Source organism: Syngnathus typhle, linkage group LG2 (assembly GCF_033458585.1).
Source record: "Syngnathus typhle isolate RoL2023-S1 ecotype Sweden linkage group LG2, RoL_Styp_1.0, whole genome shotgun sequence".
Classification (NCBI taxonomy): Eukaryota; Metazoa; Chordata; class Actinopteri; order Syngnathiformes; family Syngnathidae; genus Syngnathus; species Syngnathus typhle.
Genome location: NC_083739.1, coordinates 16,728,014 through 16,749,965, shown reverse-complemented (window position 1 = coordinate 16,749,965; position 21,952 = coordinate 16,728,014). Strand labels below are relative to the sequence as shown.

The 21,952-nt window shown below is 42.4% G+C and overlaps 1 protein-coding gene across 4 annotated transcripts; it reads right to left on the bottom strand.

Moving 5' to 3' along the window:
• On the bottom strand, positions 1-21,697 carry trim33 (tripartite motif containing 33). 4 transcript variants are annotated; one of them, XM_061267668.1, is made up of 21 exons: positions 21,099-21,697; positions 15,171-15,289; positions 14,426-14,573; positions 13,165-13,297; positions 12,854-12,970; positions 12,609-12,723; positions 12,189-12,335; positions 11,453-11,570; positions 10,295-10,611; positions 9,741-9,935; positions 7,490-7,546; positions 7,078-7,278; positions 5,093-5,225; positions 4,824-4,887; positions 4,217-4,367; positions 3,539-3,807; positions 3,321-3,432; positions 3,168-3,242; positions 2,706-2,858; positions 1,708-1,758; positions 1-579 (listed from the first exon to the last, which is right to left on the bottom strand). In XM_061267668.1, the coding sequence occupies exons 1-21, from the start codon at positions 21,649-21,651 to the stop codon at positions 343-345; spliced, it is 3,465 nt and encodes a 1,154-aa protein (XP_061123652.1). In that variant the 5' UTR covers positions 21,652-21,697; the 3' UTR covers positions 1-342. The 4 variants fall into 4 exon arrangements, with proteins under 4 accessions (XP_061123652.1, XP_061123659.1, XP_061123668.1 ...); XM_061267675.1 differs by lacking the exon at positions 1,708-1,758; XM_061267684.1 differs by lacking the exon at positions 7,490-7,546 and having other exon boundaries at positions 21,099-21,696.
• Between the last annotated feature and the right edge of the window lie 255 nt (positions 21,698-21,952).

Genomic DNA, 21,952 nt, shown 5'->3' with positions numbered 1-21,952 from the left:
TCAATTTCACAACATATATTTCCTTTAATACATTTTTTCAGTTGAAGATGCACCCAATCGAGAATACTGCAGGAATACCTCCATTCAGTGTGCTAGATTTTAATATACACTCAAAGTGATCAAGTATACTGTACACTTGAAAGATTCCAAGTTATAAACTAAGATAGGGCTGTTTTATAAACAAATTGTCACAACATATATACAAATGAAAATGCTTGCTCTCTCAAAAAAAAAAAAGAAAAGTCCTTGACAACTGTCCAAAATAATCCAACTTGAAAATCTGAAAAGGCAAACTGTGAAATGTTCATGAAACCAGAAAAAAAAAAAAGACAGCTTCTCTCCTCACTTGATGTGGAAAACCTTGTCATCTGTTTTTAACCGTTTACTTCGGGGAATGAAGTCATCGTCAGAGTCCTCGGTTTCCTCCTCCTCTCTCTCCCTCTCCTTCTCCTTCTCGTTTGTGTCCCCGGCTTCCCCCTCAGGCGGTTCAGGGAAGCTCTGTCCCGGAAAGATCTCCTGCAGCTTTTCCTCAAAGTAGACACTCACCGCCTTACCAGAGACGGCCATCTCTGATCCGTCCTGCCAAGGAAGGAGGAGAAAGAAGTCGAGGAGACGGGGATAGAATGGGTTGAAGAGGAGGAGACAAATTAGATGAGGTTAAAAGTTGTGCTGTTGGGGCAGCCCTGGCTCAACCTTGCTGTACAGAGCACTATCTTGCCACTGCATGTCACTACATCCCAACTCTCTGTGGCTCCAGGAAACATTACTGCAATTCAGCCACTGTGTTTGCATGCAGTTATGCGCGCTGACAGTGGAGTTCTGTTTTTTCTTGGACTACTTGTCTACTACGTCAATCCACGGCCTCAGCGACCATCGGTGGGTCTCTGTCTCCATTAGCATGCACCTGCTGCCGTTTATTGTGCAATTAGAAATAAAAAAAATCTTTAAGTAATCCACAAAGACCCCCCCCCCTTCCAAAATACTGGCACAAAATCAAAAGTGAAAAATAAAAATACGGCTGTCTGAACAGCTCTATTCTGGGTTGTTGGTTTTTTTTTCAAATCTGACCTGGGTCACTTTCACATCTAGTTTTTTGCAATGCGACCGCAGCCTGAATGGCCAGGTCCGATATATCAAATAATTTTGGTTCAGAGTTAAGATTACTAAATGGATGTAGAAATCTATGTACTAAATGTAACATTTTTCATAGATCATAAGCTATCTGATAAGATACAGTGTATGTGTGTGTAAGTGTCTACGTGTATATACGTATATATCCACTGCCATCTATTGATTGCACATGTGTAAGTGTGAGAGTTAATATTGTTGAAATTGTACCAAATTTGTTCGGAAATTTCAGATTGCTCAGTTGATTTGATGCAGGATCATTTTGAAATTTCACACTCCTAAAAAGCAGAAATGTTATTTCTAACTTAGGCCAAGGAATATATTTGCCCGGAGCACTTGAGATCAAATTTGGGTGAATGTGTTCACTGAACTGAAATTAGTTTAAAACTTCTGGACTGGTCAATTTATCACCTAGTAGACAATAAAAATCCAACATTATTATTATTAGAAATATTTGCACTTAAAAAGTCAATCAGCATGTTTGAAATAAATTAAACTGAACTGAACAAAACCAAAAATATTTCTTGAAGCCTCAGCGGGTGGGGACAGGACATCTGTGCTCTATTTTGAACATCTTACCTGCGTATTAATCGCTTTCTCCTCAGCATAAACTTGGATTATTCGAGACATCTAAAAAGGGGCAATAACATTACAACACAGACAGTCAAGTAGCAGGGGGAGAAAAGATTTCAGAGCATAGGCAGATAGAGTGGAAGTCTGTGTATGGGTGACTGTGTCGAAGCTATCCCCTCATCATCCAGGCAGGAAAAGAAACATCCCCCGTCAGTGTCATGATTGCAAACACACAAACTTATGCGGGAGATGTGATTTCTTACAATATAAAACATGCTTGAAAGTGCACTTGTGTTTGGACAATATCGTCAAGAATGCATTTACCACTACGATACTGGTATCAGGTACAATGGAACTGCTAACTTGTCTAACAAAAACCTTGTGAGTCCTAAGAATGTAAGCCTTCATCTTATTACCACTTCCTTGTTGCAAGATGTGTTTTCACTAACTTTGATATTTTAAAGTTTTTTTTCCTTACTAAAAACCCATAAAGATAAAGTAAATACGTATAACTTTGTTTTGGGGCTGGAATCAAGTAACTGAATCTTCATTCATTTCAATTGGAATATTACTTTGATTTGTAAAACAAGATCACAGAACAAATTAAATACATTTGGACCCAAGGTTTTTCTAATGGGGGGGGGGGGGGGGAGTGAATTTTGGACAAATCGGAGGTTAACTAGCATCCCTGAACGCACCTGTAGTTTGTGTGCAATGTACGTTCATACCATCAACCGTTCTATTCTGAATCAATGTAATAATATAAGTATGCTTTCTATCCTAATCATCGTTGTCCGTTTTGTGTGGCGTATTCTCTCCCTCTGCTACTGCAATTTTAACAACATAATAATGTTTGTCTGTGGCCCCATGAGTAACAAAGATGTCAGCAAAGTACTCAATACACACTGTTCAGTGAACCTTTTGTGACAATTCAAACCAAGACATCCAAGCACACTCACACCAGATGTTATTCCCAAAGCCAGCGAAAAAGTCATGGTGCGCACCTCATTGTACTTTGCGCAGTTTTGGAAGATCGTGCGCATGTCACACACAAACTCCTGGATGGACTTGTAGTACTGGGCGTCTCGTAGTTGCAGCTTTTTCTTCACTTTCTTCAAGTCCATAGGTTTCTTGATGATTCTGTAGTAGTTTGGCACCTAAATTAAAGAAACAAACAAAAAAAAGGTATAACAGCTAAACTCCTGGTGGAAACCTGTGGACTGCAGCGTTGGATCAAGAGAAAATACATTCCCAATGACAAGTATAGTGTTTTAAACTACCTTGGCATAAAAGAAAACAATGTGATCTTGCTTTGGTGAATACAATTATAACTACTCGTATCAGATTGTGGAAATGGACTAAGATTGGGTTAACATTCACCAAATCTTTGAACATTAAAAACAAAAGAACCACACTGATTTGTACTTTTAAGCGTGGGTATGCTTGAGTCATGCAGGTCAACTCACAGAGTTCGGGACAGGGTCCCGGAAGCCCACACTCAGCTCATGACAGAAGATATACAATAGGAGGCGCTCACATTTCTACAGAGAGGTAAGAAAATAATTCAGTTTGTCAGTCAAGATGATCAAGCTCAGTGCAGGTGCGCTTGCTGTACTCGCCCTCTGGTCCTCAGGATTAAGAACACCATCTCCACCAACTTTCTTATTGTCGTCACAGTACTCCATCTCAGGATTTGAAATACTCCGGCAGAATGTACACAGAAAATCCCCGCTGAGAAAGATTCACCCAAAAAAAAAAAATGCATAACTCAAGGGAACAGTGGAAGTTTGAGAGTGCAGAACTCAACCGTGCCCAGTCTTCTTTAATAATAACTCACCTGGGGAAGATTTTAATGGTGGGCACATGGCATTTCATGTGGAACACTTTGGGACAGCGGTCGCAGCACAGCAAGTCGCCGCCATTGTTGCAAACAGCACACCAGTCTTCATTAGGGTCATCATCTTTCCCATCAGGATTGCCTGTCGTAGATGATGCCCCCTTTCCGTTGGTTAGCTGTGTACTACAGCCGTTGAGCCCAGAGCAAGAGGACCCAGACTGGAGCTCCGATTTAATATTTTCCTTTGAGTTGCTTAGAGGACTGTTCATCTGTAGGGAGCAGAAAGGCAGGTTTTGGTCACATTATATGTACACCAAAACATGATACATTTATTGATTCATGAGCTAAACTTCACATGTTTTGCAGTGAGTCATGTTTCTACTCACATTTAACTCATGATGCATAAAATCATAACAAAACCTTGATTCAGGGCCCTTAAACTGAATGTCAAGAATGTTTTTTTTTTCTCTAAGAAAACATCTATTCTTCAAGAACAGTGTATAATCTTCAATTATATTATTCTGCACATGTAAAATGCGCTCTAGAGTAACTGAAACAGATCCCTGGAAAAATTAGTAGCTGAAATGAGTTGATGCCTCGCTCAAGGGCACCTCACCACTACACAGAAAGCAGACTAGCATCTCTATCAACAACTACACTAGATGCCATTCTCCGTACCATGCAAGCACTCCTCCCAGAGTCTTGACCTTGCTCCGCCTTTGTAGAAGAACTCGGACACCTGTAATTGTCATCTGTTCCAGGCTCTTGTTTGACCCGAACAGGTTCCACAGTGCCTCCACCTTCTGGTGTTCTCCCTGCAGAGCTACAACTTGAGAAGAGAGCAGTAGAAAACAAACCGCCTTAAATTACAAAATGCCAAATGAGAAGACAATCAAACTTGACTATCAAGACAGGTCATTGGCAATAGATTTTCCACAGGGGCTGTGAAGAATTGCAGAGGCCAGGCCCATGCCATGCTATTTTGCTTAATATAAATTTAATGTGGGCGGCACACTGGCTAGTTGGGACACACAAATCATTATTGGGGCAAGCCCCCCTTGCCCTCTTCCCACCACCATGCAGGAAATAATGTTGCTGACAAAGACCACTGTATGCATTGTGGTTAGTTGCTTTTAATAAAAAATACAGAGTAGAGGGGTGGAAAAAAAAAAACTCCACAAACTTTTAAAGGGCCAGTCCATGACGCAGTATGGGTCAATATTGGCCTGCTGGCCGCAGTTTTTCGAGATCTGCAAAATGAAGTGATGACGCAGTGACACCTCACCTGCCTCTGCTGCCTGTGCTGGATGTGCTGGAGGGTCGCGCTGGTGTGTGTGCATTTGAAAGACCTGCAGAAGCAAATGGCGTGACATAAAATCGGCTGTTAAATAGTATATGAATTGAGTCCAAGGTACAAAAATTGTATAATAATATAGAATAAGATAAGGTATTCCTTTATTTGCCCAACACAGGGAAATTCCGTATCCAGGAATCTTCATAATTTGAGTTGATGGCCCATATGAAAGCATTATTAGTATGTAAGAACTTGGGTACCTGACGATCCAGGCGAGTGCAGCGAAAGTCCAGGGGAAGGGTTCATGTCCAACGAACCCAACTGCTGTTGTGTGCTGGCTGTGATGTAGCGAGTCAGGAGGTGGCCAAGGTTGCTCGAACCCGCATCCTCTAGCTATGAAACAAATATACAGTTGTGTTAAACTTTGTTGGTGTTGCAGATAAATTCAGATGAAATATTAAAAGTAGATTTACTTAGTCAGATAATTGGCAACAAAGGATAAAGGAAGGTTGAATGGAGGACAGTGCGCCTATCAATGAACAGACAGATATGGTGTCTACGAAGACAGAAGTTATTTTTCGAGGAAATAAAGTAAACAAAGTAAAAAATATATTTTGTTTGTTTATGCTATAATCTGGATATAAATTTACGGAAATCTAGGTGTGTTTTTACCCAATGACGGGTGATTTAAGGTTAGGAATGTGCTGTTGTGAATGGCTTCGGACTTCCTTCCACTGACTGGAGTGGTCCGTTTTTTTATAGGTATGTTTTTATCTGGTATGTGGTGGCTGTAGGGGGGTTCAGTGGTGATATGCCTGGGCAGATTCCTCTTAAGGTAGATTACAGTAATCTCTCGCTACTTCGCGCTTCACCTATTGTGGCCTCGCTCTATCGCAGATTTTTTTTTAAACAAATATTGCGGTTAGATTTAGTGCATCACGAGCACATTCCTAACCCTGAATCACGGGTCATTGGGTAGAAACACACTAGACCAACACACTAACCCTAACCAGTCGGGTCATACCAAAGACAATAAAAACGGGACCCATTTCCTCCCTGCTTGGCACTCAGCATCAAGGGTTGGAATTGGGGGGTTAGAACACCAAATGATTCCCGAGCGCAGCACCGCTGCTGCTCACTGCTCCCCTCTCCCCCAGGGGATGGATCAAAATCACACGGGGATGGGTTAAATGCAGAGGACAAATTTCACCACACACAGATGTGTGTGTGACGATCATTGGGACTTTAACAACCCGCTCTGTCTTCCATCACTAAAATTTTACAACATGATCTACAAAGAAGACTGAGTTATAAATACGTCTGAGTGAGACAGCCGAAAAAGACTCTGAGGTCCCCAAACTGACATTATAGGGCACATGCATGCCATGCTTTTGAGAAAATTAAAGGATTTTAGGTGTGCCTTATGGTGCGTGATATACAATGTTAATACCACACTTGCGGTATACATGGTAAACGCTTACAAGGCACCACATCAAAATATTGACACCTGTAATTGTGGTAAATAAACTATTAGTTAATGCTTTGTTTGCCTTCATCTTACTATCCTATAATGTATAATAGATTTGATGTGGTTTATTACAATAAAAATTAATTAATTGATTGTGCTTATTGAAACATACTACATCAGAACAGGACACAAGGAAAAATAATTACTGTTTTTTTTTCATGTATATTGCGCCCCCATGTACAATACGCACCCTAAAAACGGCATGTTGATGCTGGAAAAAAGCCTGTACCCATGTATAATACGCACCCAAATTTTGACTCCTACGTAAGTCCGTAAACGTAAAATTATTTCAGAAAAAAGATCATCTTTGGGATGTTATTCTGCCGGTCAGTATCACTGCGCATGCGCTAGCAAACTCAATAGCGAAGAAATGTTTTGGAATTGTGTAGGGTACATTGTGACAGCAAACGAGCAGGTGATCAAGCAAGCGTCTGATACGAGAGCATTGTGTTCGTATGGAGCGCGTTTGAAGTGAACAGCAGAGAAGAAAGCGCATCTGTAATGGCGGCCTCCGTATGATATCCGGATAATAAAAAAATAAATAAAAAAAATTGTACCCATGTATAATGCGCACCCCAGATTTTAGGACAATAAATTTGTTAAATTTTGCGCATTATACATGGAAAACAACGGTACATATTAAATGGCCTTTTCATTATTTTGCAAAATCATTCAGCCTTAGCTTGCTTGGGAACAAAATCATTGTAACATACACACCTGAATGGGCGGGATCTCCGGTAGACAGGGCAAGTTTTCTGGGTTGGTGACTGAAGGGATGAGCTCAATGGGACTGATGACAGGGTTCGCAGGGCCTTGATGAGAATGTGGTCCCGCCATGCTGGCGCTGGTGGGACTCGTGGGGTTTGCTGTGTGGCCCGACGCCACTGGGAAGGGGCCTGCATGGCCTGGGTTGGAATGCTGAATAAAAACCAGGAGGGAATTCAGGGGGAATTTGGAGACAGAGGATAGGGAGAAATGTGGGGAAAACACAAAAGGAGGTCACTCAGTGAATGTTGCTAAAACATCCAATTAAAGTTTGCTGTGTGAGGGTGGTTGCCAATCATGCATTTGGATGACAAACATGCTACACAAAATGCACGAATGACAAAGTAGGAGAAAGGTACCAAACCCCAGATTGCAGTAAGAAACGAAACCTTTGGTGGCTCATCTCAGATTCTAACGACATCTGGACACAGAAACAAACATGGTGGGGTATAGTGGAGGTTGCTCTGACCAACCGTAGTCTTACATGCAGTAAGTATGTCTGCATTTTAATACAGCATACCTATTGGCTGCCTTGAAAATTGACTGGTTCCGGACTCAGAAAAGTTATGGTTGATCAATATGCATATAATAAATGCATATCAGGAGAATTGCATGCATAAGGTAAAACGCAAACACCTTGACTCTCAATAAAACACGAGTATTGGGCAAGAAAATGAGTATGGTCTTTCCACTACAATAATCTACTATCATTGTTTTTTTTAAACTAGCGGTTATTGTGGATGACAAACATGCTACACAAAATGTACAAATTTTGGGATTCAGTACTTTGCATTATATTCATTTGATAGCATGGTCAGGGTAAATTAACTTTAACAAATGTGATTAGTTATAGTACATTTACAATTTAACTAGGATGCCGCAGAGTGTAGACGCCAGCTGCTCAGCTCCTGCTTTGCTTGCATTCTTTTCAGCTGATAACTTTGGTTTTTCTCTCCCTGGACCTTTCCTAGATAGTTTTTACAATGGTGCAGCTATATTACTGTTTCAATTACTTTCATTACTTTTACAGTTGGAAGAAGCCATCTTTCAGCATTTTCTGTTACCTGGTCGCGATAACATAAGCACGGCCTGCCGATTGGCACAAGACTATTAGCAACAAGGCTAGATAGAGGCAATACCCCCGTCTCCACTGACGAATACCACAAACTCCTTCAGACGTATTTGTGGAGGTGCATGGGAAATCAGGCAACGAGACCATGCTACCAATGTCTCCAAACAGTGGACAAGGGCATGCTAACAGATAGATAGCTCCATCCACCAGCCCTTCTTGGGATTTTCTGGGAGGAAAGCCAAAGGTGAGTTTTCACTCAACACCCGACCGCCCAAAAAATGAATCAGGGATCCCGTTAGCTCACGCAAGAGGTCGTATCTACAAAAAGAAATAAGTCTTGGACTTTGGTCCCATCAAGGAAAGGGAACCATCTTACGGACAACAAAGACGAAACACGGGCAATGTTTCTCAGGGCACTGTGAGAAACTCAGAAGTTAAAGTTAAAGTCCCCATGATCGTCTCACACACATCTGTGTGTGGTGAAATTTGTCCTCTGCATTTAACCCATCCCCGTGTGATTTTGATCCATCCCCTGGGGGAGAGGGGAGCAGTGAGCAGCTGGGGTGCCGCGCTCGGGAATCATTTGGTGATCTAACCCCCCAATTCCAACCCTTAATGCTGAGTGCCAAGCAGGGAGGCAATGGGTCCCATTTTTATAGTCCTTGATCTGACCTGGCCGGGGTTTGAACCCACAACCTTCCAGTCTCAGGGCAGACACTCTACCAGTAGGCCACTGAGCTGTACAGAAGCAGGTTTACCTTACTGTCACCTGACCAGCAACCTTGTAAATACTTCTAACTTTAATGGTTTCCAGTGCCCCAATTGAGACCAAAGATTTGTCAGTGAGGAAAAACCATGGTATTTAACCTTCACTGATTACCGCTCAGAAAAGAGTGCAGGTGGCGCAAAACCAAACACCAGATACATTACGACATACAGTCTTCACATCTACAACCTGGAATTAGGTAATGCTGGACAATCATTCTTCTCAGAGGTTATGAATAGAAACAGTTATTCATTCATTCATCTTCTGAACCGCTTATCCTCAGGAGGGTCACAGGCGAAACAGTAATAATGCCGTATATTGTTTTCTGTAGTAGACCGAAAGACAGCTTGGTGGTTCCATCTGCTGTACGTTCTCAGGGTTTCTCCTTTTCCCCAGTTAGTTTTTTTTTTTTTTTTTTTTTTTTTTTTTTTAAGTTTTTCTTGCCCTCCTGGGGGTCAAGATTAGGGGATGTTGTTAATATTTGTCAATTATGGGCATGTGAAGTTGTTTCTGTGATTAAATTTGACTAGACTAATGTAATGATGTCTTTAAAGCTCAGATGGAAGTGTTGCCACCAGAGTCCTTACAAACAGCAGGTGCATTACAAAAAGCTTGGCCACGCACCATGTTAGCCAAGCTAGCAAGCCAGCTGGAGTTGCGGCACTAAAGCTTCTTGCACAATTGTCAGAAACACACACACACAAAAGAGCACACACACGCAAAAAGAGAAGACAGAAAAAAACTGATTTGTGTGAGTGTCTGCGCGTGAACACTGACTTGCCGCTGCAGGTGAGGCTGCATCATGGTGGGATACTGTTGTCCATTGTATCTCGGCTGACCTGTTGCAATACGGCCCTGTGGTGGGCCCGGTAGACGCATATTGTGGGACGAGGAGTACATGGGGGGAACAGGCCCGCCATTTAGGACCATTTGACTTCTTGGGTGCTGCTGCAAACTGATGAGCCTGGGAGGCTGGTCAGGAAGCGAGATTAGGAATTCAATGAGTACTAGATCACAGCAGCATAAAAATAAAACAATATGTAATATCAAAACAAATCTCTTTTATACTAACTCTGCCAAGGAGTGTGTGTTTCACTAGTGGAGCGCTTTCCCACCCATTACGCCACTCAAAGCACTGTCCACTGACATTACTTTCACCTACTAAATAAAGAGCATCAGGAGCAACTGGGAGTTTAGTATCTTGCTCAAGGACACTTTGGCATGGTCACAAGGACCGGGGATTGACCCAACAACTTTTGGCATGTAGAAGGCATGGAGATTTTCAACAGTTTTGCATTATGATGGTTGCTCATAGTTACACTTTAAATCACCTGCTGCTGAACCATGGATGGGACCATCTGTCTGTTATGTTGCTGGGGCATTTGTGAAACGAGGCGCAACTGTTGCTGCATCTGCTGCTGCTGCTGCTGCTGCTGTTGTTGTTGCTGCTGCTGCTGCTGCTGCTGTTGCTGGAGATGTTGCTGCTTCTGTGCAAAGGCTGCCTGCTGCATGTGCTGTAGACGAAGCTGGGCCAAATTGATCTGACCTTGAGTTTGACCATGTTGACCATGGCCTGGTGAAATTGGAGCACCACCACCCATCATACTGGGTGGATGCGGAGGTGGCGGCTTCTCGGTTACCAGATTACCTAGAATTGGAAAAAGTATTACTCACAGAACGGACGCATAGCAAATCCATTTATTGCAAACGTTGCTTCCTAGCTACCATGAATATTGGGATGTCGACATAATCCACCCCATTATGGATTTAGAATGAACTGCACAAGATGTGCTTGAACTGCAGATTTTCAGCTTTGATTTGAGGATATTTACATCTGAATCCGAATGATGTAGGAATTGCAACGATTTGGAAGTATGTGTCCCACTTTTTGCAGGACCAAAAACAATGGGACAAATTAAACCTGCATTGCCCATTTGCATGCAGATGCCATATTTTTCAGATTACATGTCGCTCGTGAGTATAAATCGCACCAGTCAAAAAATGCATTATAAATAAGGAAAAACATTTAGCTCGCTTTGGCATACGAGTCGCTTTTAGGGGGGATTTATTTGACAAAAATTGAGAGTAGAGCTCAGACACGCCTCAAAATCCCCCTTTCCTGATAGTGAGGACGCTTGGAAATATACTTTGAGTGTGCACTGCATCACTCCAACCATTCGGAAACGCAGAGTGTTGTTCAAATGTGTCATTCGGTTATTCAAAGTGCCCAAAAAGGAGTGCATGCAGTGTGGCATGCAACACAAGGAAAGGAAAGAGTTCGTGCATGAGCTGCTGACTGCTTTATAACACAGGCTGCGTTGGAAAATTAATGGGAGTGCTCTACTTCTCTGAACACAATCACACAGAGTGGTGTCAGTGAATTTCCAAAAGTGCTGGTTGTTTCTGTGTTTGGTGGAAGTAAATTTAAGAGTCACAATCACAATCAAAACTTTAAAATTCCACCACCATATGTGAAATATGCTCCGTACCTAGATTTACCACATTTTTGGCCCAGAAGGTTGGGTCACAGAGAAATCGCACTTCTCTGTTGGACACAGGCACTGGGTCCAATTTTGCCTTATAGAGGTTGCGGAGCTGGTATAGAATCTGTAAATACAAACACACACAGAACTAAGCTGTTGATCTGACTCCACAATCCTATTAAAAACTAACAAGCTTATTTCTTGGCCAATGCACCATTCAACTTCAAGAGTGATGGGCAACTGCCACTTCCTGGGCCGCCTGCAGACTGCGCTCAACCTCAGAGTGGTCCTTTTTTAATACTACAAACATTTTCTGAACTGTATCTGACCAGTTTTAAGTTGCAACTGTGGAGAAATTGCATGTTAAGTCTAATAGGGTGAATGAAAACTTGTGGAATGCTATGGAATGATCTCAAATGACACTGAATGACAGGTAATCTTACACAATTACTGGGAATAAGCTGAAAATGTTGAAGTTGGAATGGTACAAATTGTTAAAAAAAATGTAGAAATTGAAATTTTTGGCTCTTGAATATTTTGTGAATGGGAAAATTTCAAAAAGTGAAATGGCTTTAATGATTGAGGAAGTTGGAAGTTGAGTAATACGGTATAGTAAGCGAGAAAATCCAGTAAGCGAGAAAAAACAGTGAACGTGAAAAAACAGTGAGCAAAAAAAGAAAAAAAACAGGAAGCAAGAGAAAATAGTAAGCGATACATACAAACATACTGATCATCAACATACCAGCCTCTTGCTATACAGCAGTGCTGTGCTGCTGCCCTTCGAGATGGCCCATTGGCAAAAGGTCAGCGCATGGTGGATCTGCTGAGCGAGCTGGGTGATATCCTTATGCTGGGCTACCAGCCTGGCACTGCGCTTTTCGGTCACATTCTAGCCACAAGAGTGAATATTTCATAATACAATTACAGTTGTAAAATGGGCACAGAGGAGGGTTAGAGCAGCAATACAGGAAGCCCCAAAGACCCTCATTTTAATCCACAGCAGCAACAAAAAAGTGCATTTAACTTATTAAATTTCACAAAATAAATAAATAACCATTTACAGGGAAAAAAGGTCCAGCAACATTTACCCTTCTAATGTGTGCAAGTAGCTAAAAGATATCAAAGATCATTTGAGGTTACGATTTATCAGATAAACCCTTACCTCCAGCTGCTGTAGTAAAGACTTGCCCTTTTTGTTAATTTCATTTATCAAAGTAAACACTGCAATCTTGATCTCATGCTCAACCTTTCTATGGGTTTCAGTCAGCTCTTTTAACCTGGATTTTAAAAATCACACACAAAATATCTTGGGTTAACCAGGTAATTCTTGTTGATTAGTAGGTCACTATCATGGGAATTTACAAATCCTTGTCAATAGACAGCAAGTAAGAGTTCACACTCACTCACCTGTTTTGTACTTCAGATATTGAGAAATTGACATGGGGTTTCTTCTCTTTTATTTTGGTCATGGTTGTCTCAATGATACTTTTGTGGTTAAGAAAAGCTTCCTCCAGGAACTGATACCTAAAAATAGTAGTTGGTGATATGGGCATATATATATCTCGATTGTAAAAAAAATTCAATAACGATAATAAAACAATGTCTGCAAAAAGTTGCTGTTAATCTATTCTTGTTATTAATGCCTTATTTCTGGTGGCCATTTGGATGGCAGTCATGATTAAAATTGTGACCCGACCATTCTGCGAGTGATTGGCTACCTATGCTCCTTGTGCTCCTGCAGCTGGCAGTCCCGGCAAGTCAGAATGTCACAGCTCTCGCAGAAAAGCTTTAGTGGCTCTTGCTTGTGGATGGGACAAAAAAACAGCCTCTGTCCAGATGCTCCTACAGACTCTGAGAACATAGTGGAGAAGATATCTGTGAATAAACTGGTGATAGAAAGTGTTCCATCAGCTGGGGGACAGATATAGGCATGAAGCATCAATATGGACAAATAATAGTGATGTCTCAATCAAGATTTTGGGGTTTTTGATACGGCTCGATTTTTTTATGGCACGCTCGTTCCGATACCAGATACTGACCCCCCCCCCCCTCCCTTCAACCCTAAAGTGTGGAAGCAATCATATATAGATGAAAAGGATTATGTTTTGTTACACTTAAAACACATCAAACGATACGTATTGTTGAGTTGTTTTTAACAGAGCTACACTGTGAGTCAGACCAAAATAACATATACCGTATACCGGGGGGGGTTGTCGACTTATACTCAGTAATAAAAAAGCTTGAGCACGCTCGCAGGACTTGTACAGATTCATTAGTGCCGTCCCTGAAATGTAAAGTCGGGAAGCTATGAAATCGCTCCATGAGAATAGGCTTGTTTGCACCAAATGTGAACTCGCTCCACAAGAAATTGCTTGTTTGCAGCAAATGCGTGTCAATGTTTGACTATCATTTTGTTATAGTGAAAAATAATCCCACACTGCAGACATGTTGGCGTTAGGATTTAGGTCAGCCGTAACGCGTGCCGACGCTGCAAAAACACATGACAAGCATTATCGGGCTCATCCCGTGACTCAATCAGATTATGTCCGATGCTTACAAAAGATTGGGTGCCGATACAGATACATAATGTCAGATCGGGACATTCACATATTTGCAAATTTTTCTGTTAATCTTTTCCCAATATTTTAAAAAATATTTTGTTTTATTTTTTTGCATGGCGTTCTGGGTTTTTGGGCCCTCTTAACCAATGCGTTTGAATGAATTTGGTGACTGTAATTGTGCTTTCAATTGTGTATCAGACCAGCACAACTGCGATGCGACCCTCATGAACATTAAGGATTTAGATAGTGTTTGACTATATTGTTTTTTTGTCTGTCTGTTTTTTGCAATAATACCATACTGTGGCCTTACAACTGTGAGGCTATCCATACCATGAAACTTTAATATGTGACAATGAATTACAGCCATTTGGGTGGGACCATTTTAGGTGGGTACAATTAACGTCTTTTTAGATGTTACCTGTGTTAGGATCCTCTTTAGTGCGAATCTTGTGGTCTTTGGTAATTTTGACCCTCTGGTGCGCCTCCACACAAGTAATACACAGCCATTCTCCACACTCCACGCAAAAGCCTATGGTTCCAGCATTGTCATCGCAACTTGTGCATACCTAGAAAAGATAGAATTAATGTCAAATAAATGGTAAAACAGCTGGATTCACAAAGCAAATAATAATTTTGCCCCTTGGTGACATCCGCATTTTTGTTTTAAATAATTTTTGCCGTTAAAAAAAATTCCCCCCAATATATTTCCATGAGCATCAATTGTGCACAGATTCTTACTATTCTTGCGTCAGCCTAGTTCTTGTCACCCGTAAAAAAATCAGATAAAAAAAAATCTCACCCATTGGGTTGGGTGGAAAAATAATTGTCATATGTTATTGTTTTTTTTCAAAAAAGGTATCAACCCGCATTCCAAGGGTCCGCGTTATTGACAACTTTCACATGGCGCATCCAGGCATGTCTCAGGCGCCAAGGACGACATTAAGGATTAGGGACACATTCGGGGAAGGCAATGCAATCTATACCACATTAACTGAAGAGGTCCCATTTTCAAGACCAAATCAATGTCATTTGTGTGACAAATCAAGATATTACATCATCAGTTGTAGAAAGGCAGGCACACTTGCAATCATTTTAGATTAGCCTCCAAAAGTTGTGTAGTCTATGTTCACAGATTTACAAAGAGGAGGCTTTTCTTAACTCACCTGTGCAGCCTTTTCGTCTGATTTACTGGTCGCCTCTGGAGTATCTTTAACAAAGTAGTTGTCAACCATATCAACTTCTTTGTAGTCCTGGTGGCACACTGAGCATCGCATAACGTTGACTGAGGACAGAAATGAGAATAAAGGAGTGTGATGAGTGTGATTTAGGTCAACTGAGGTTAAAAAGGCATTTGAGTGCAGGGGGCTACGAGCACATAGGCTGAGGCTCAAGCCACCGGGCCTCCCCACGCTACCGTTGTTCCACGCCTTTCCAAACCATCGCGGCGCATTGTGTGCCTGGCCGGGGGAACAGCGCGCCCCGAGGCGTGGGTCACCGCAGTGGGCAGCCGCGGCACCCACTGGGTTGAAGCCCGCACGGACTGCGCCCCACCAGTTTACCTTTAAATGGATTCATGCCGTTGCCAATCTTTCTCGAACATTTCATGAGATTTTACGCTCGGGTAACGTTAATAGGTAATTCAATCTATCAGGTGCGGTGTTCAAATCGTTAATTACATTAATCAATACGCTGCGCTTCGTGCGAATAATTGTATTAAGACAGTAGAACGGACACTTATTTTACATTAAATATTAAACCTCACATGTTTTGAAAGTAAAAGCCAATAAACAAATCTATAATCCCCCATTTTTGCCAACAACCAGAGTGAGGTGGTTTGAGCCAGACAGAACCGGTTTGAGTAGCCCACAGCCAGTTTGTGGAAGTGCCATCTGCTTGGGTCCCTGAATGATTGAGTGTGAAGCATGCGCACGCGTGCAGGCGCACATCCACACAGGCACATGTACAGTTGGGTCCCTGAATGATTGAGTGTGAAGCATGCGCACGCGTGCAGGCGCACATCCACACAGGCACATGTACAGTTCTCCAAAACTATTTGGAAAAAAGTTCCTATATCACTAAAGTTTCAAAGACCTTCCCTACATCTGTCCGTCCAACCGTCCGTCCGTCCGCCCATGCATCTACCCACCCTACCCATCCATCTACCCACCCTACCCATCCATCTACCCACCCGACCCATCCACCCTACCCATCCATCCATCCACCCTACCCATCCATCCACCCTACCCACCCTACCCATCCATCCACCCTACCCATCCACCCTACCCATCCATCCATCCATCCACCCTACCCATCCATCCATCCATCCATCCATCCATTCATCCACCCTACCTACCCATCCATCCATCCATCCATCCATCCATCCATCCATCCATCCACCCTACCTACCCATCCATCCATCCATCCACCCTACCTACCCATCCATGTTCTATACCACTTGTCTCCACGGGGTCTTTTTTGGTTCATTCTGCGTATGGTTATTAACACGAGACCTCGTGCTGCTTTGTGGGTGTTGTCAGTGTTTGTTGTGAGCTTTGCGAGTTAGTCACTCTGCGAGAAAAAAAATATTTGGAGTGTCGAGCGATCCCCATCATAAAATTGATGATTTGAAACTTGTACTTATTTATACGAAAAGATTCTACCTACAATTTTCTATTTCTAGTAAGTGTTTGCACTATACACCAACTGCTAAAACTTAAATATTGGTCATCTTGTCACTAGTTGGCCTGTAATCTGATTTCATACAGTATATTTTACCGCTTGGTTTTGTTGACCACCTGACATGAAGCACCATGACATTTTGAACCATGTGCAAAACAATTGGCTGGAAAGCTTCAGTGGTTCATACGGCTTCATTTTGCCATTACTAGTTCAAAACCAAAGGCTGTGCATTGAAAAGTAGCCATACCGTGCTCAATTCTGAAACGATTTTCATGAGGCTGACTTTTTTTTGTCAACGCCAAAATGTACTGTAAATAAAGAGCAAGTATATGGCCTTTATTTTTCCCCCCCTTTTAGTGATATGACGCCGATGAACAGAATGCAGCAACACAGTACAGGCGTGTCAAATGATATCGCACCACTCGGTTTTCAGAACGCTGCAATACATTTAATTAATGAAGCTAGAACAGACCTGCATGCATGCATGCACGTACACACACAGGCTGACAAATAGATTAAATGCAGGGACAGAAATTGGGAGGGAGGCTTTTCAGTCTCAACCGGGGTTGTCATGATAGCAACGTTTTAACAGTGCAAAGCGGTATGATACGGCTTAACTAATTCTAATATTTTTTTGGGTCTTTTTGAAACTTAAGTTCTGATAAGAATACCGATAAAGTATCGGATCGATAGGCAGTATCGTTAATAGTAGTATTGTCAGAATTTTAACAATACCCATCCCTATAAGGTAGTAAGGCTTAAAGCTTAGGGGCAGGGTATAAATTGTTTTACTTTGGTCCTATTCTTTTGAAATTATTTATGAACCCTCCCATTCAAATTATTTATGCCCCCCAATAACAATTAATCGCCCCTAATAAAACAGTAGATTGATCTATTTTATCCCTGCTGACTGCCAGAGGCAGTGTTTAACAGCACAGAACGTCCTTTATGAAGGTATTTGTCGCAAACAAGAACAGACATGTCCCGCCCACCCATCATTAATAGGTCGTAATGAGAGAATGTGATTTTAACTGTTTTGTTTGATCTCATAAACAAAAAAAAAGGGTTTTTTTCCAAGACCCCTTATTTCCACATTTTTGTGGCACTCCGAGGCATTCTGAGGAACAAAGGGCTACCTTGTACTAAAACTGAGGAGCATTGTGTTAAAACGAGGTACCGTGCCTGACAAACAACTTAAATGTGGACGTGTGACAACCCCTGCCACCTCTCTAGCCCCACAAGCAACTGCTCTAGGCGAAGGGGTGTGTGTGTGTGTGTGTGTGTGTCTGTGTGTGTGTGTGCGTGTGTGTGTGTGTGTGTGTGTGTGTGAGAGCAACACCGAGGTTGAGATAAGTAATGAGATATTTTAATTAACACATTAAATCGTACATTTAAAATTGTCAATAGGTGTGATTCTGAGTTGTTTGTCTGTGTGCCCTTCGATTGGCTGGCAACCATTCGGTGTGCACCACCTTGAGGCTAAGCGGTTCAGATGATGGATGGATGGATGGATGGATGGATGGATGGATGGATGGATGGATGGATGGATGGATGGATGGATGGATGGATGGATGTGCAAATGCTTACCGTAATTTTCGGACTATAAGTCGCACCGGAGTATAAGTCGCACCAGCCATAAAATGCCCAAAAAAGTGAAAAAAAACATATGTATACAAGTCGCTCCTGAGTATAAGTCGCCCCCCCCCCACCCAAACTATGAAAAAAAAACGAGATTTATAGTCCAAAAATTACGGTATTTTTGTTAGACGCTCCACCAAAGCACTATAGTTATACGTTAACTTTCGCTCAATGTTCATATGTAGAGTACACGATACTGTGTAGTCAACTAATACACTCTTTTAGTGCAGACTACTATATGCTTTTTTTTACGAGTGGGCTCATTCTTGCCACTGTTAGGGTTTACAGATCATTTTGATCGTATGATTATGTTGGAATGTATAGACTAGAATTATTAACTTTGTTTAAACCTTTTACCTTTCCTTGACTCTGAAAAGTTTACCCATTCATTCTTGCTTAGTTTGTCATCTAAAATGCTCCACTAGTTTCTGTTTCCACGACCTTATAAAACAATGAGGTGGGACCCTCCGCACTGATTAACCAGTTTCTGACGTGACCACCAAACATGTCCAATCCTGCTTTCTCTCAGTAAATACTCTCTTGCAAGAATCAAAAGTCAGACCTCATTCGATTATCGCTGTACGCCAGTGCTTCTCAAATAGTGGGGCGCGCCCCCCTTGGGGGGCGCGGTGCTATTCCTGGGGGGGCGCGTGTGACCCTGGGGAACAGGCTTTTTTTTTGGCAGTACTAGAATAAAGTGTAATTGCGCGTTTACTACAGCAGGGGGCAGTGGCGCTCTCATTGTTACTTCTGTCACGTTTGCGACAGTGCAACATTTTACGACTTACAAGACAAGTTAGGATAGTCACGGTGGGGAGGGGGGGCGCGAATAGATTTCTTCTTGCTAGGGGGGGGCGTAACAGAAAATAATTGAGAAGCACTGCTGTACGCACAGCGACGAATGACTCTCCACTTGCAAGTGCTTAAAAAGGGCATATTGTCTCCCGTGTGGTTCTTGCAAAAATAAGTTAGAGTGAGCACCACTCTAACACACGGCCTTTCAAATATTACTCAACACTTTGTGACTAGGGCCGAATTGGGAAATTTGCTCCTATGCCCATGCACTACTCAGAGATCTGGTGTGTTTGTTGCAGTATAGTGCACTCTGTTCTCATTCAAACACATCGACACTCATAGCCTAACGTCAAATTGAGGGTTGTTCCTTCTATTTTCTTTACATGTCATAAGCAAACAGTAACTGAATCATAGTTTGTGCATTTTCTTCACACTATTTGAAGCCTTGTCCTATTCTTTTTTAAAACTTTTTAAAATCTGAAAAAGAGAACTGTAACAAATCAATCTTTTGTACAAGAAAAAAATTGTAGTTGTGGCTCTCAAATGATGATTTGACACAGAAGCCACAAGCCACGTGATTGATATCGGTGATCACACTCATTGACGATCGTATCGGTAGTGTAAAACCCTGTTCGGAACATCCATAACAATAATATATTTATTATTTTTAAATTATACACGGGCACTGGTCAACACTGGTTAGTACGTCCGCCTCCCGGTTCAGAGGTTTGATTCCACCTTCCGGCCCTCCCCATGTGGAATTTTTATGTTCTCCCCGTTGCCGTATGGGTTTTCTCCGGTTTCCTCCCACATTCCCAAAAACACGCATGGCAGGCACTCCAAATTGCCTGTAGGTGTGAGTGCGGCTGGTTGTTCTTCTCTGTGTGCCCTGTGATTGACTAGCAACTGGTTCAGGGTGTCCCACGCCTACTGCCTGCTGGGATAGGCTTCAGCACGCCTGTGACCCCCATGGTACGGAAAATGGATGATTGGATAAATGGGATCATGGGAGACAATTAGCTGTGTGGTCGGTCGGTGCAAGTGCCGCCTGTTGCTGGGGACGATGCCCGGAGTGCCTTCGGGATTGCGACTCCAACTCTCTCGAAATTGACTGTCTGTTGTTTGTATTCGAATCAAACTGTTAAAACATATGATAACTAAATCAACTTGGCATTGCTGTATTGAAAACAAATTGATATCAATTGTTATGCAAACTTCCAGTTTTAAGCAGTATTCACCTCACATTCAAACGTCCAGTTTATTTGTTATTGCTGTATTGAAATCATTCCTGTATTCAAATTCATATTCAAACTTCCCCTCTAATTGTTATTGCTGTATGCAAATCATGTTATCCTGGTCAAATGTCTGTTTTTATCATTATGGTACTATTATAAGTAGTACTGTAGTAATGTAGATTGTGTGTCTGGCAGTGAAACCTTCGTTGTAATGGGGACCGGACTAGAGAAACAGAATTGCTTCAATCCACTTCCCTTTTTGACAAGTCATATGTGTTGTACTTGCAGAAATAAACAAAATCAAATAATTATTACTTTATTTTGGGGGAGGGTTAGGGTTGTAATGACGCATGTCACCATGATGAATCTAAATGGAAGTATCCCGCATCCAAGCTTGCGTTACGATAGATATAGCTTAACTAAAGCTGTTTTCTACTCTGTATTCACTAAAAAATGGTTGATATTCCACATTACCGTAACGAAAAGTATAAACAGATCCTGACAATCAAGATGCAAGCTAGCTTGACTTCGGCAATTCGACTGGCGGAGACGATCAGAGATGAGTCTACGTTGATATACGTACTGTCCATTCCTTACCACTGTTCTGTGGTCAAGAAACTACCATGATACGCGTGACAACAACTAGCTGAAGATGATTGAACAATGATCAGCAGTTAATATTTCTGAGTCAAAGAAGCAACCGGTTCCACTTGGCGCGCGGTGGAATAAATGGGGAAAACTCACCTATTTGTGTGTTGATTTGCCCGTGTGGTCCCTTCATCTGCACGCTGACCTGTCTGTCAGGTTGCGGGAGACATTTCAGGCAAAATGAGTGCAGGCAAGGTAGAAGTTTTGGGTCGCTTTCTCGGCTCTTCAGACTTTGTTTACACACTGCGCACGTATCCAATAAATTAATGGGAATCTGAACCGGTGTGATTGGCGGGGCCGTGGGTGGTGGGGACATTTCCGAGGCGAGTGCGCTGCCTATGGTATCGCCAACGACCGGGGCTTCGGCGGGACTCGGTTCGGCGTTGCTTGGGCTGGCATCCATGGGGCTAGCGCTAACCCTGCCGCTAACATTGCTGGTGCTAATCTCATCGCCTCTTTCGCCGGTGGCTGTTGTCACCTCGTGAGCGGGACCACGCGGCCCGGTATTTTCCGTTTCTTTTGTCTCGCCCTCTATGGCTGCAGGTGCAATTTTGGGTTGGGTCTCCGGCTGTACGTTGCCTTGAGGTGAAGGAGGAAGCCCCGGGTTTGGGGACGGTTCCATATCTCCGACGCCTTTGTTATCCGCCATCTTCCTTCCTCTTTGAACCGCTTGGACGTCCTACGTGACTTGTCAAACCATGACTACGTCCATGCGTCATGACGTCACAGCTTCCGTTTTTCTGACGCTCTTCATCCATGTATGACATTTCAAACAGACGTACGTTGACATAACGTGTCACTTCGTTTTTAACGTCAAGGCACATACATCATGCTCGCAGCATAATGATGACAAATGATGGATGGATGATGACTTCTATGAAGTCAATAACACGCAGTTATTTGCAAATCAGGCCAGTGCAGTGCCCTCAATGTCCACTAGAGAGCGCTTT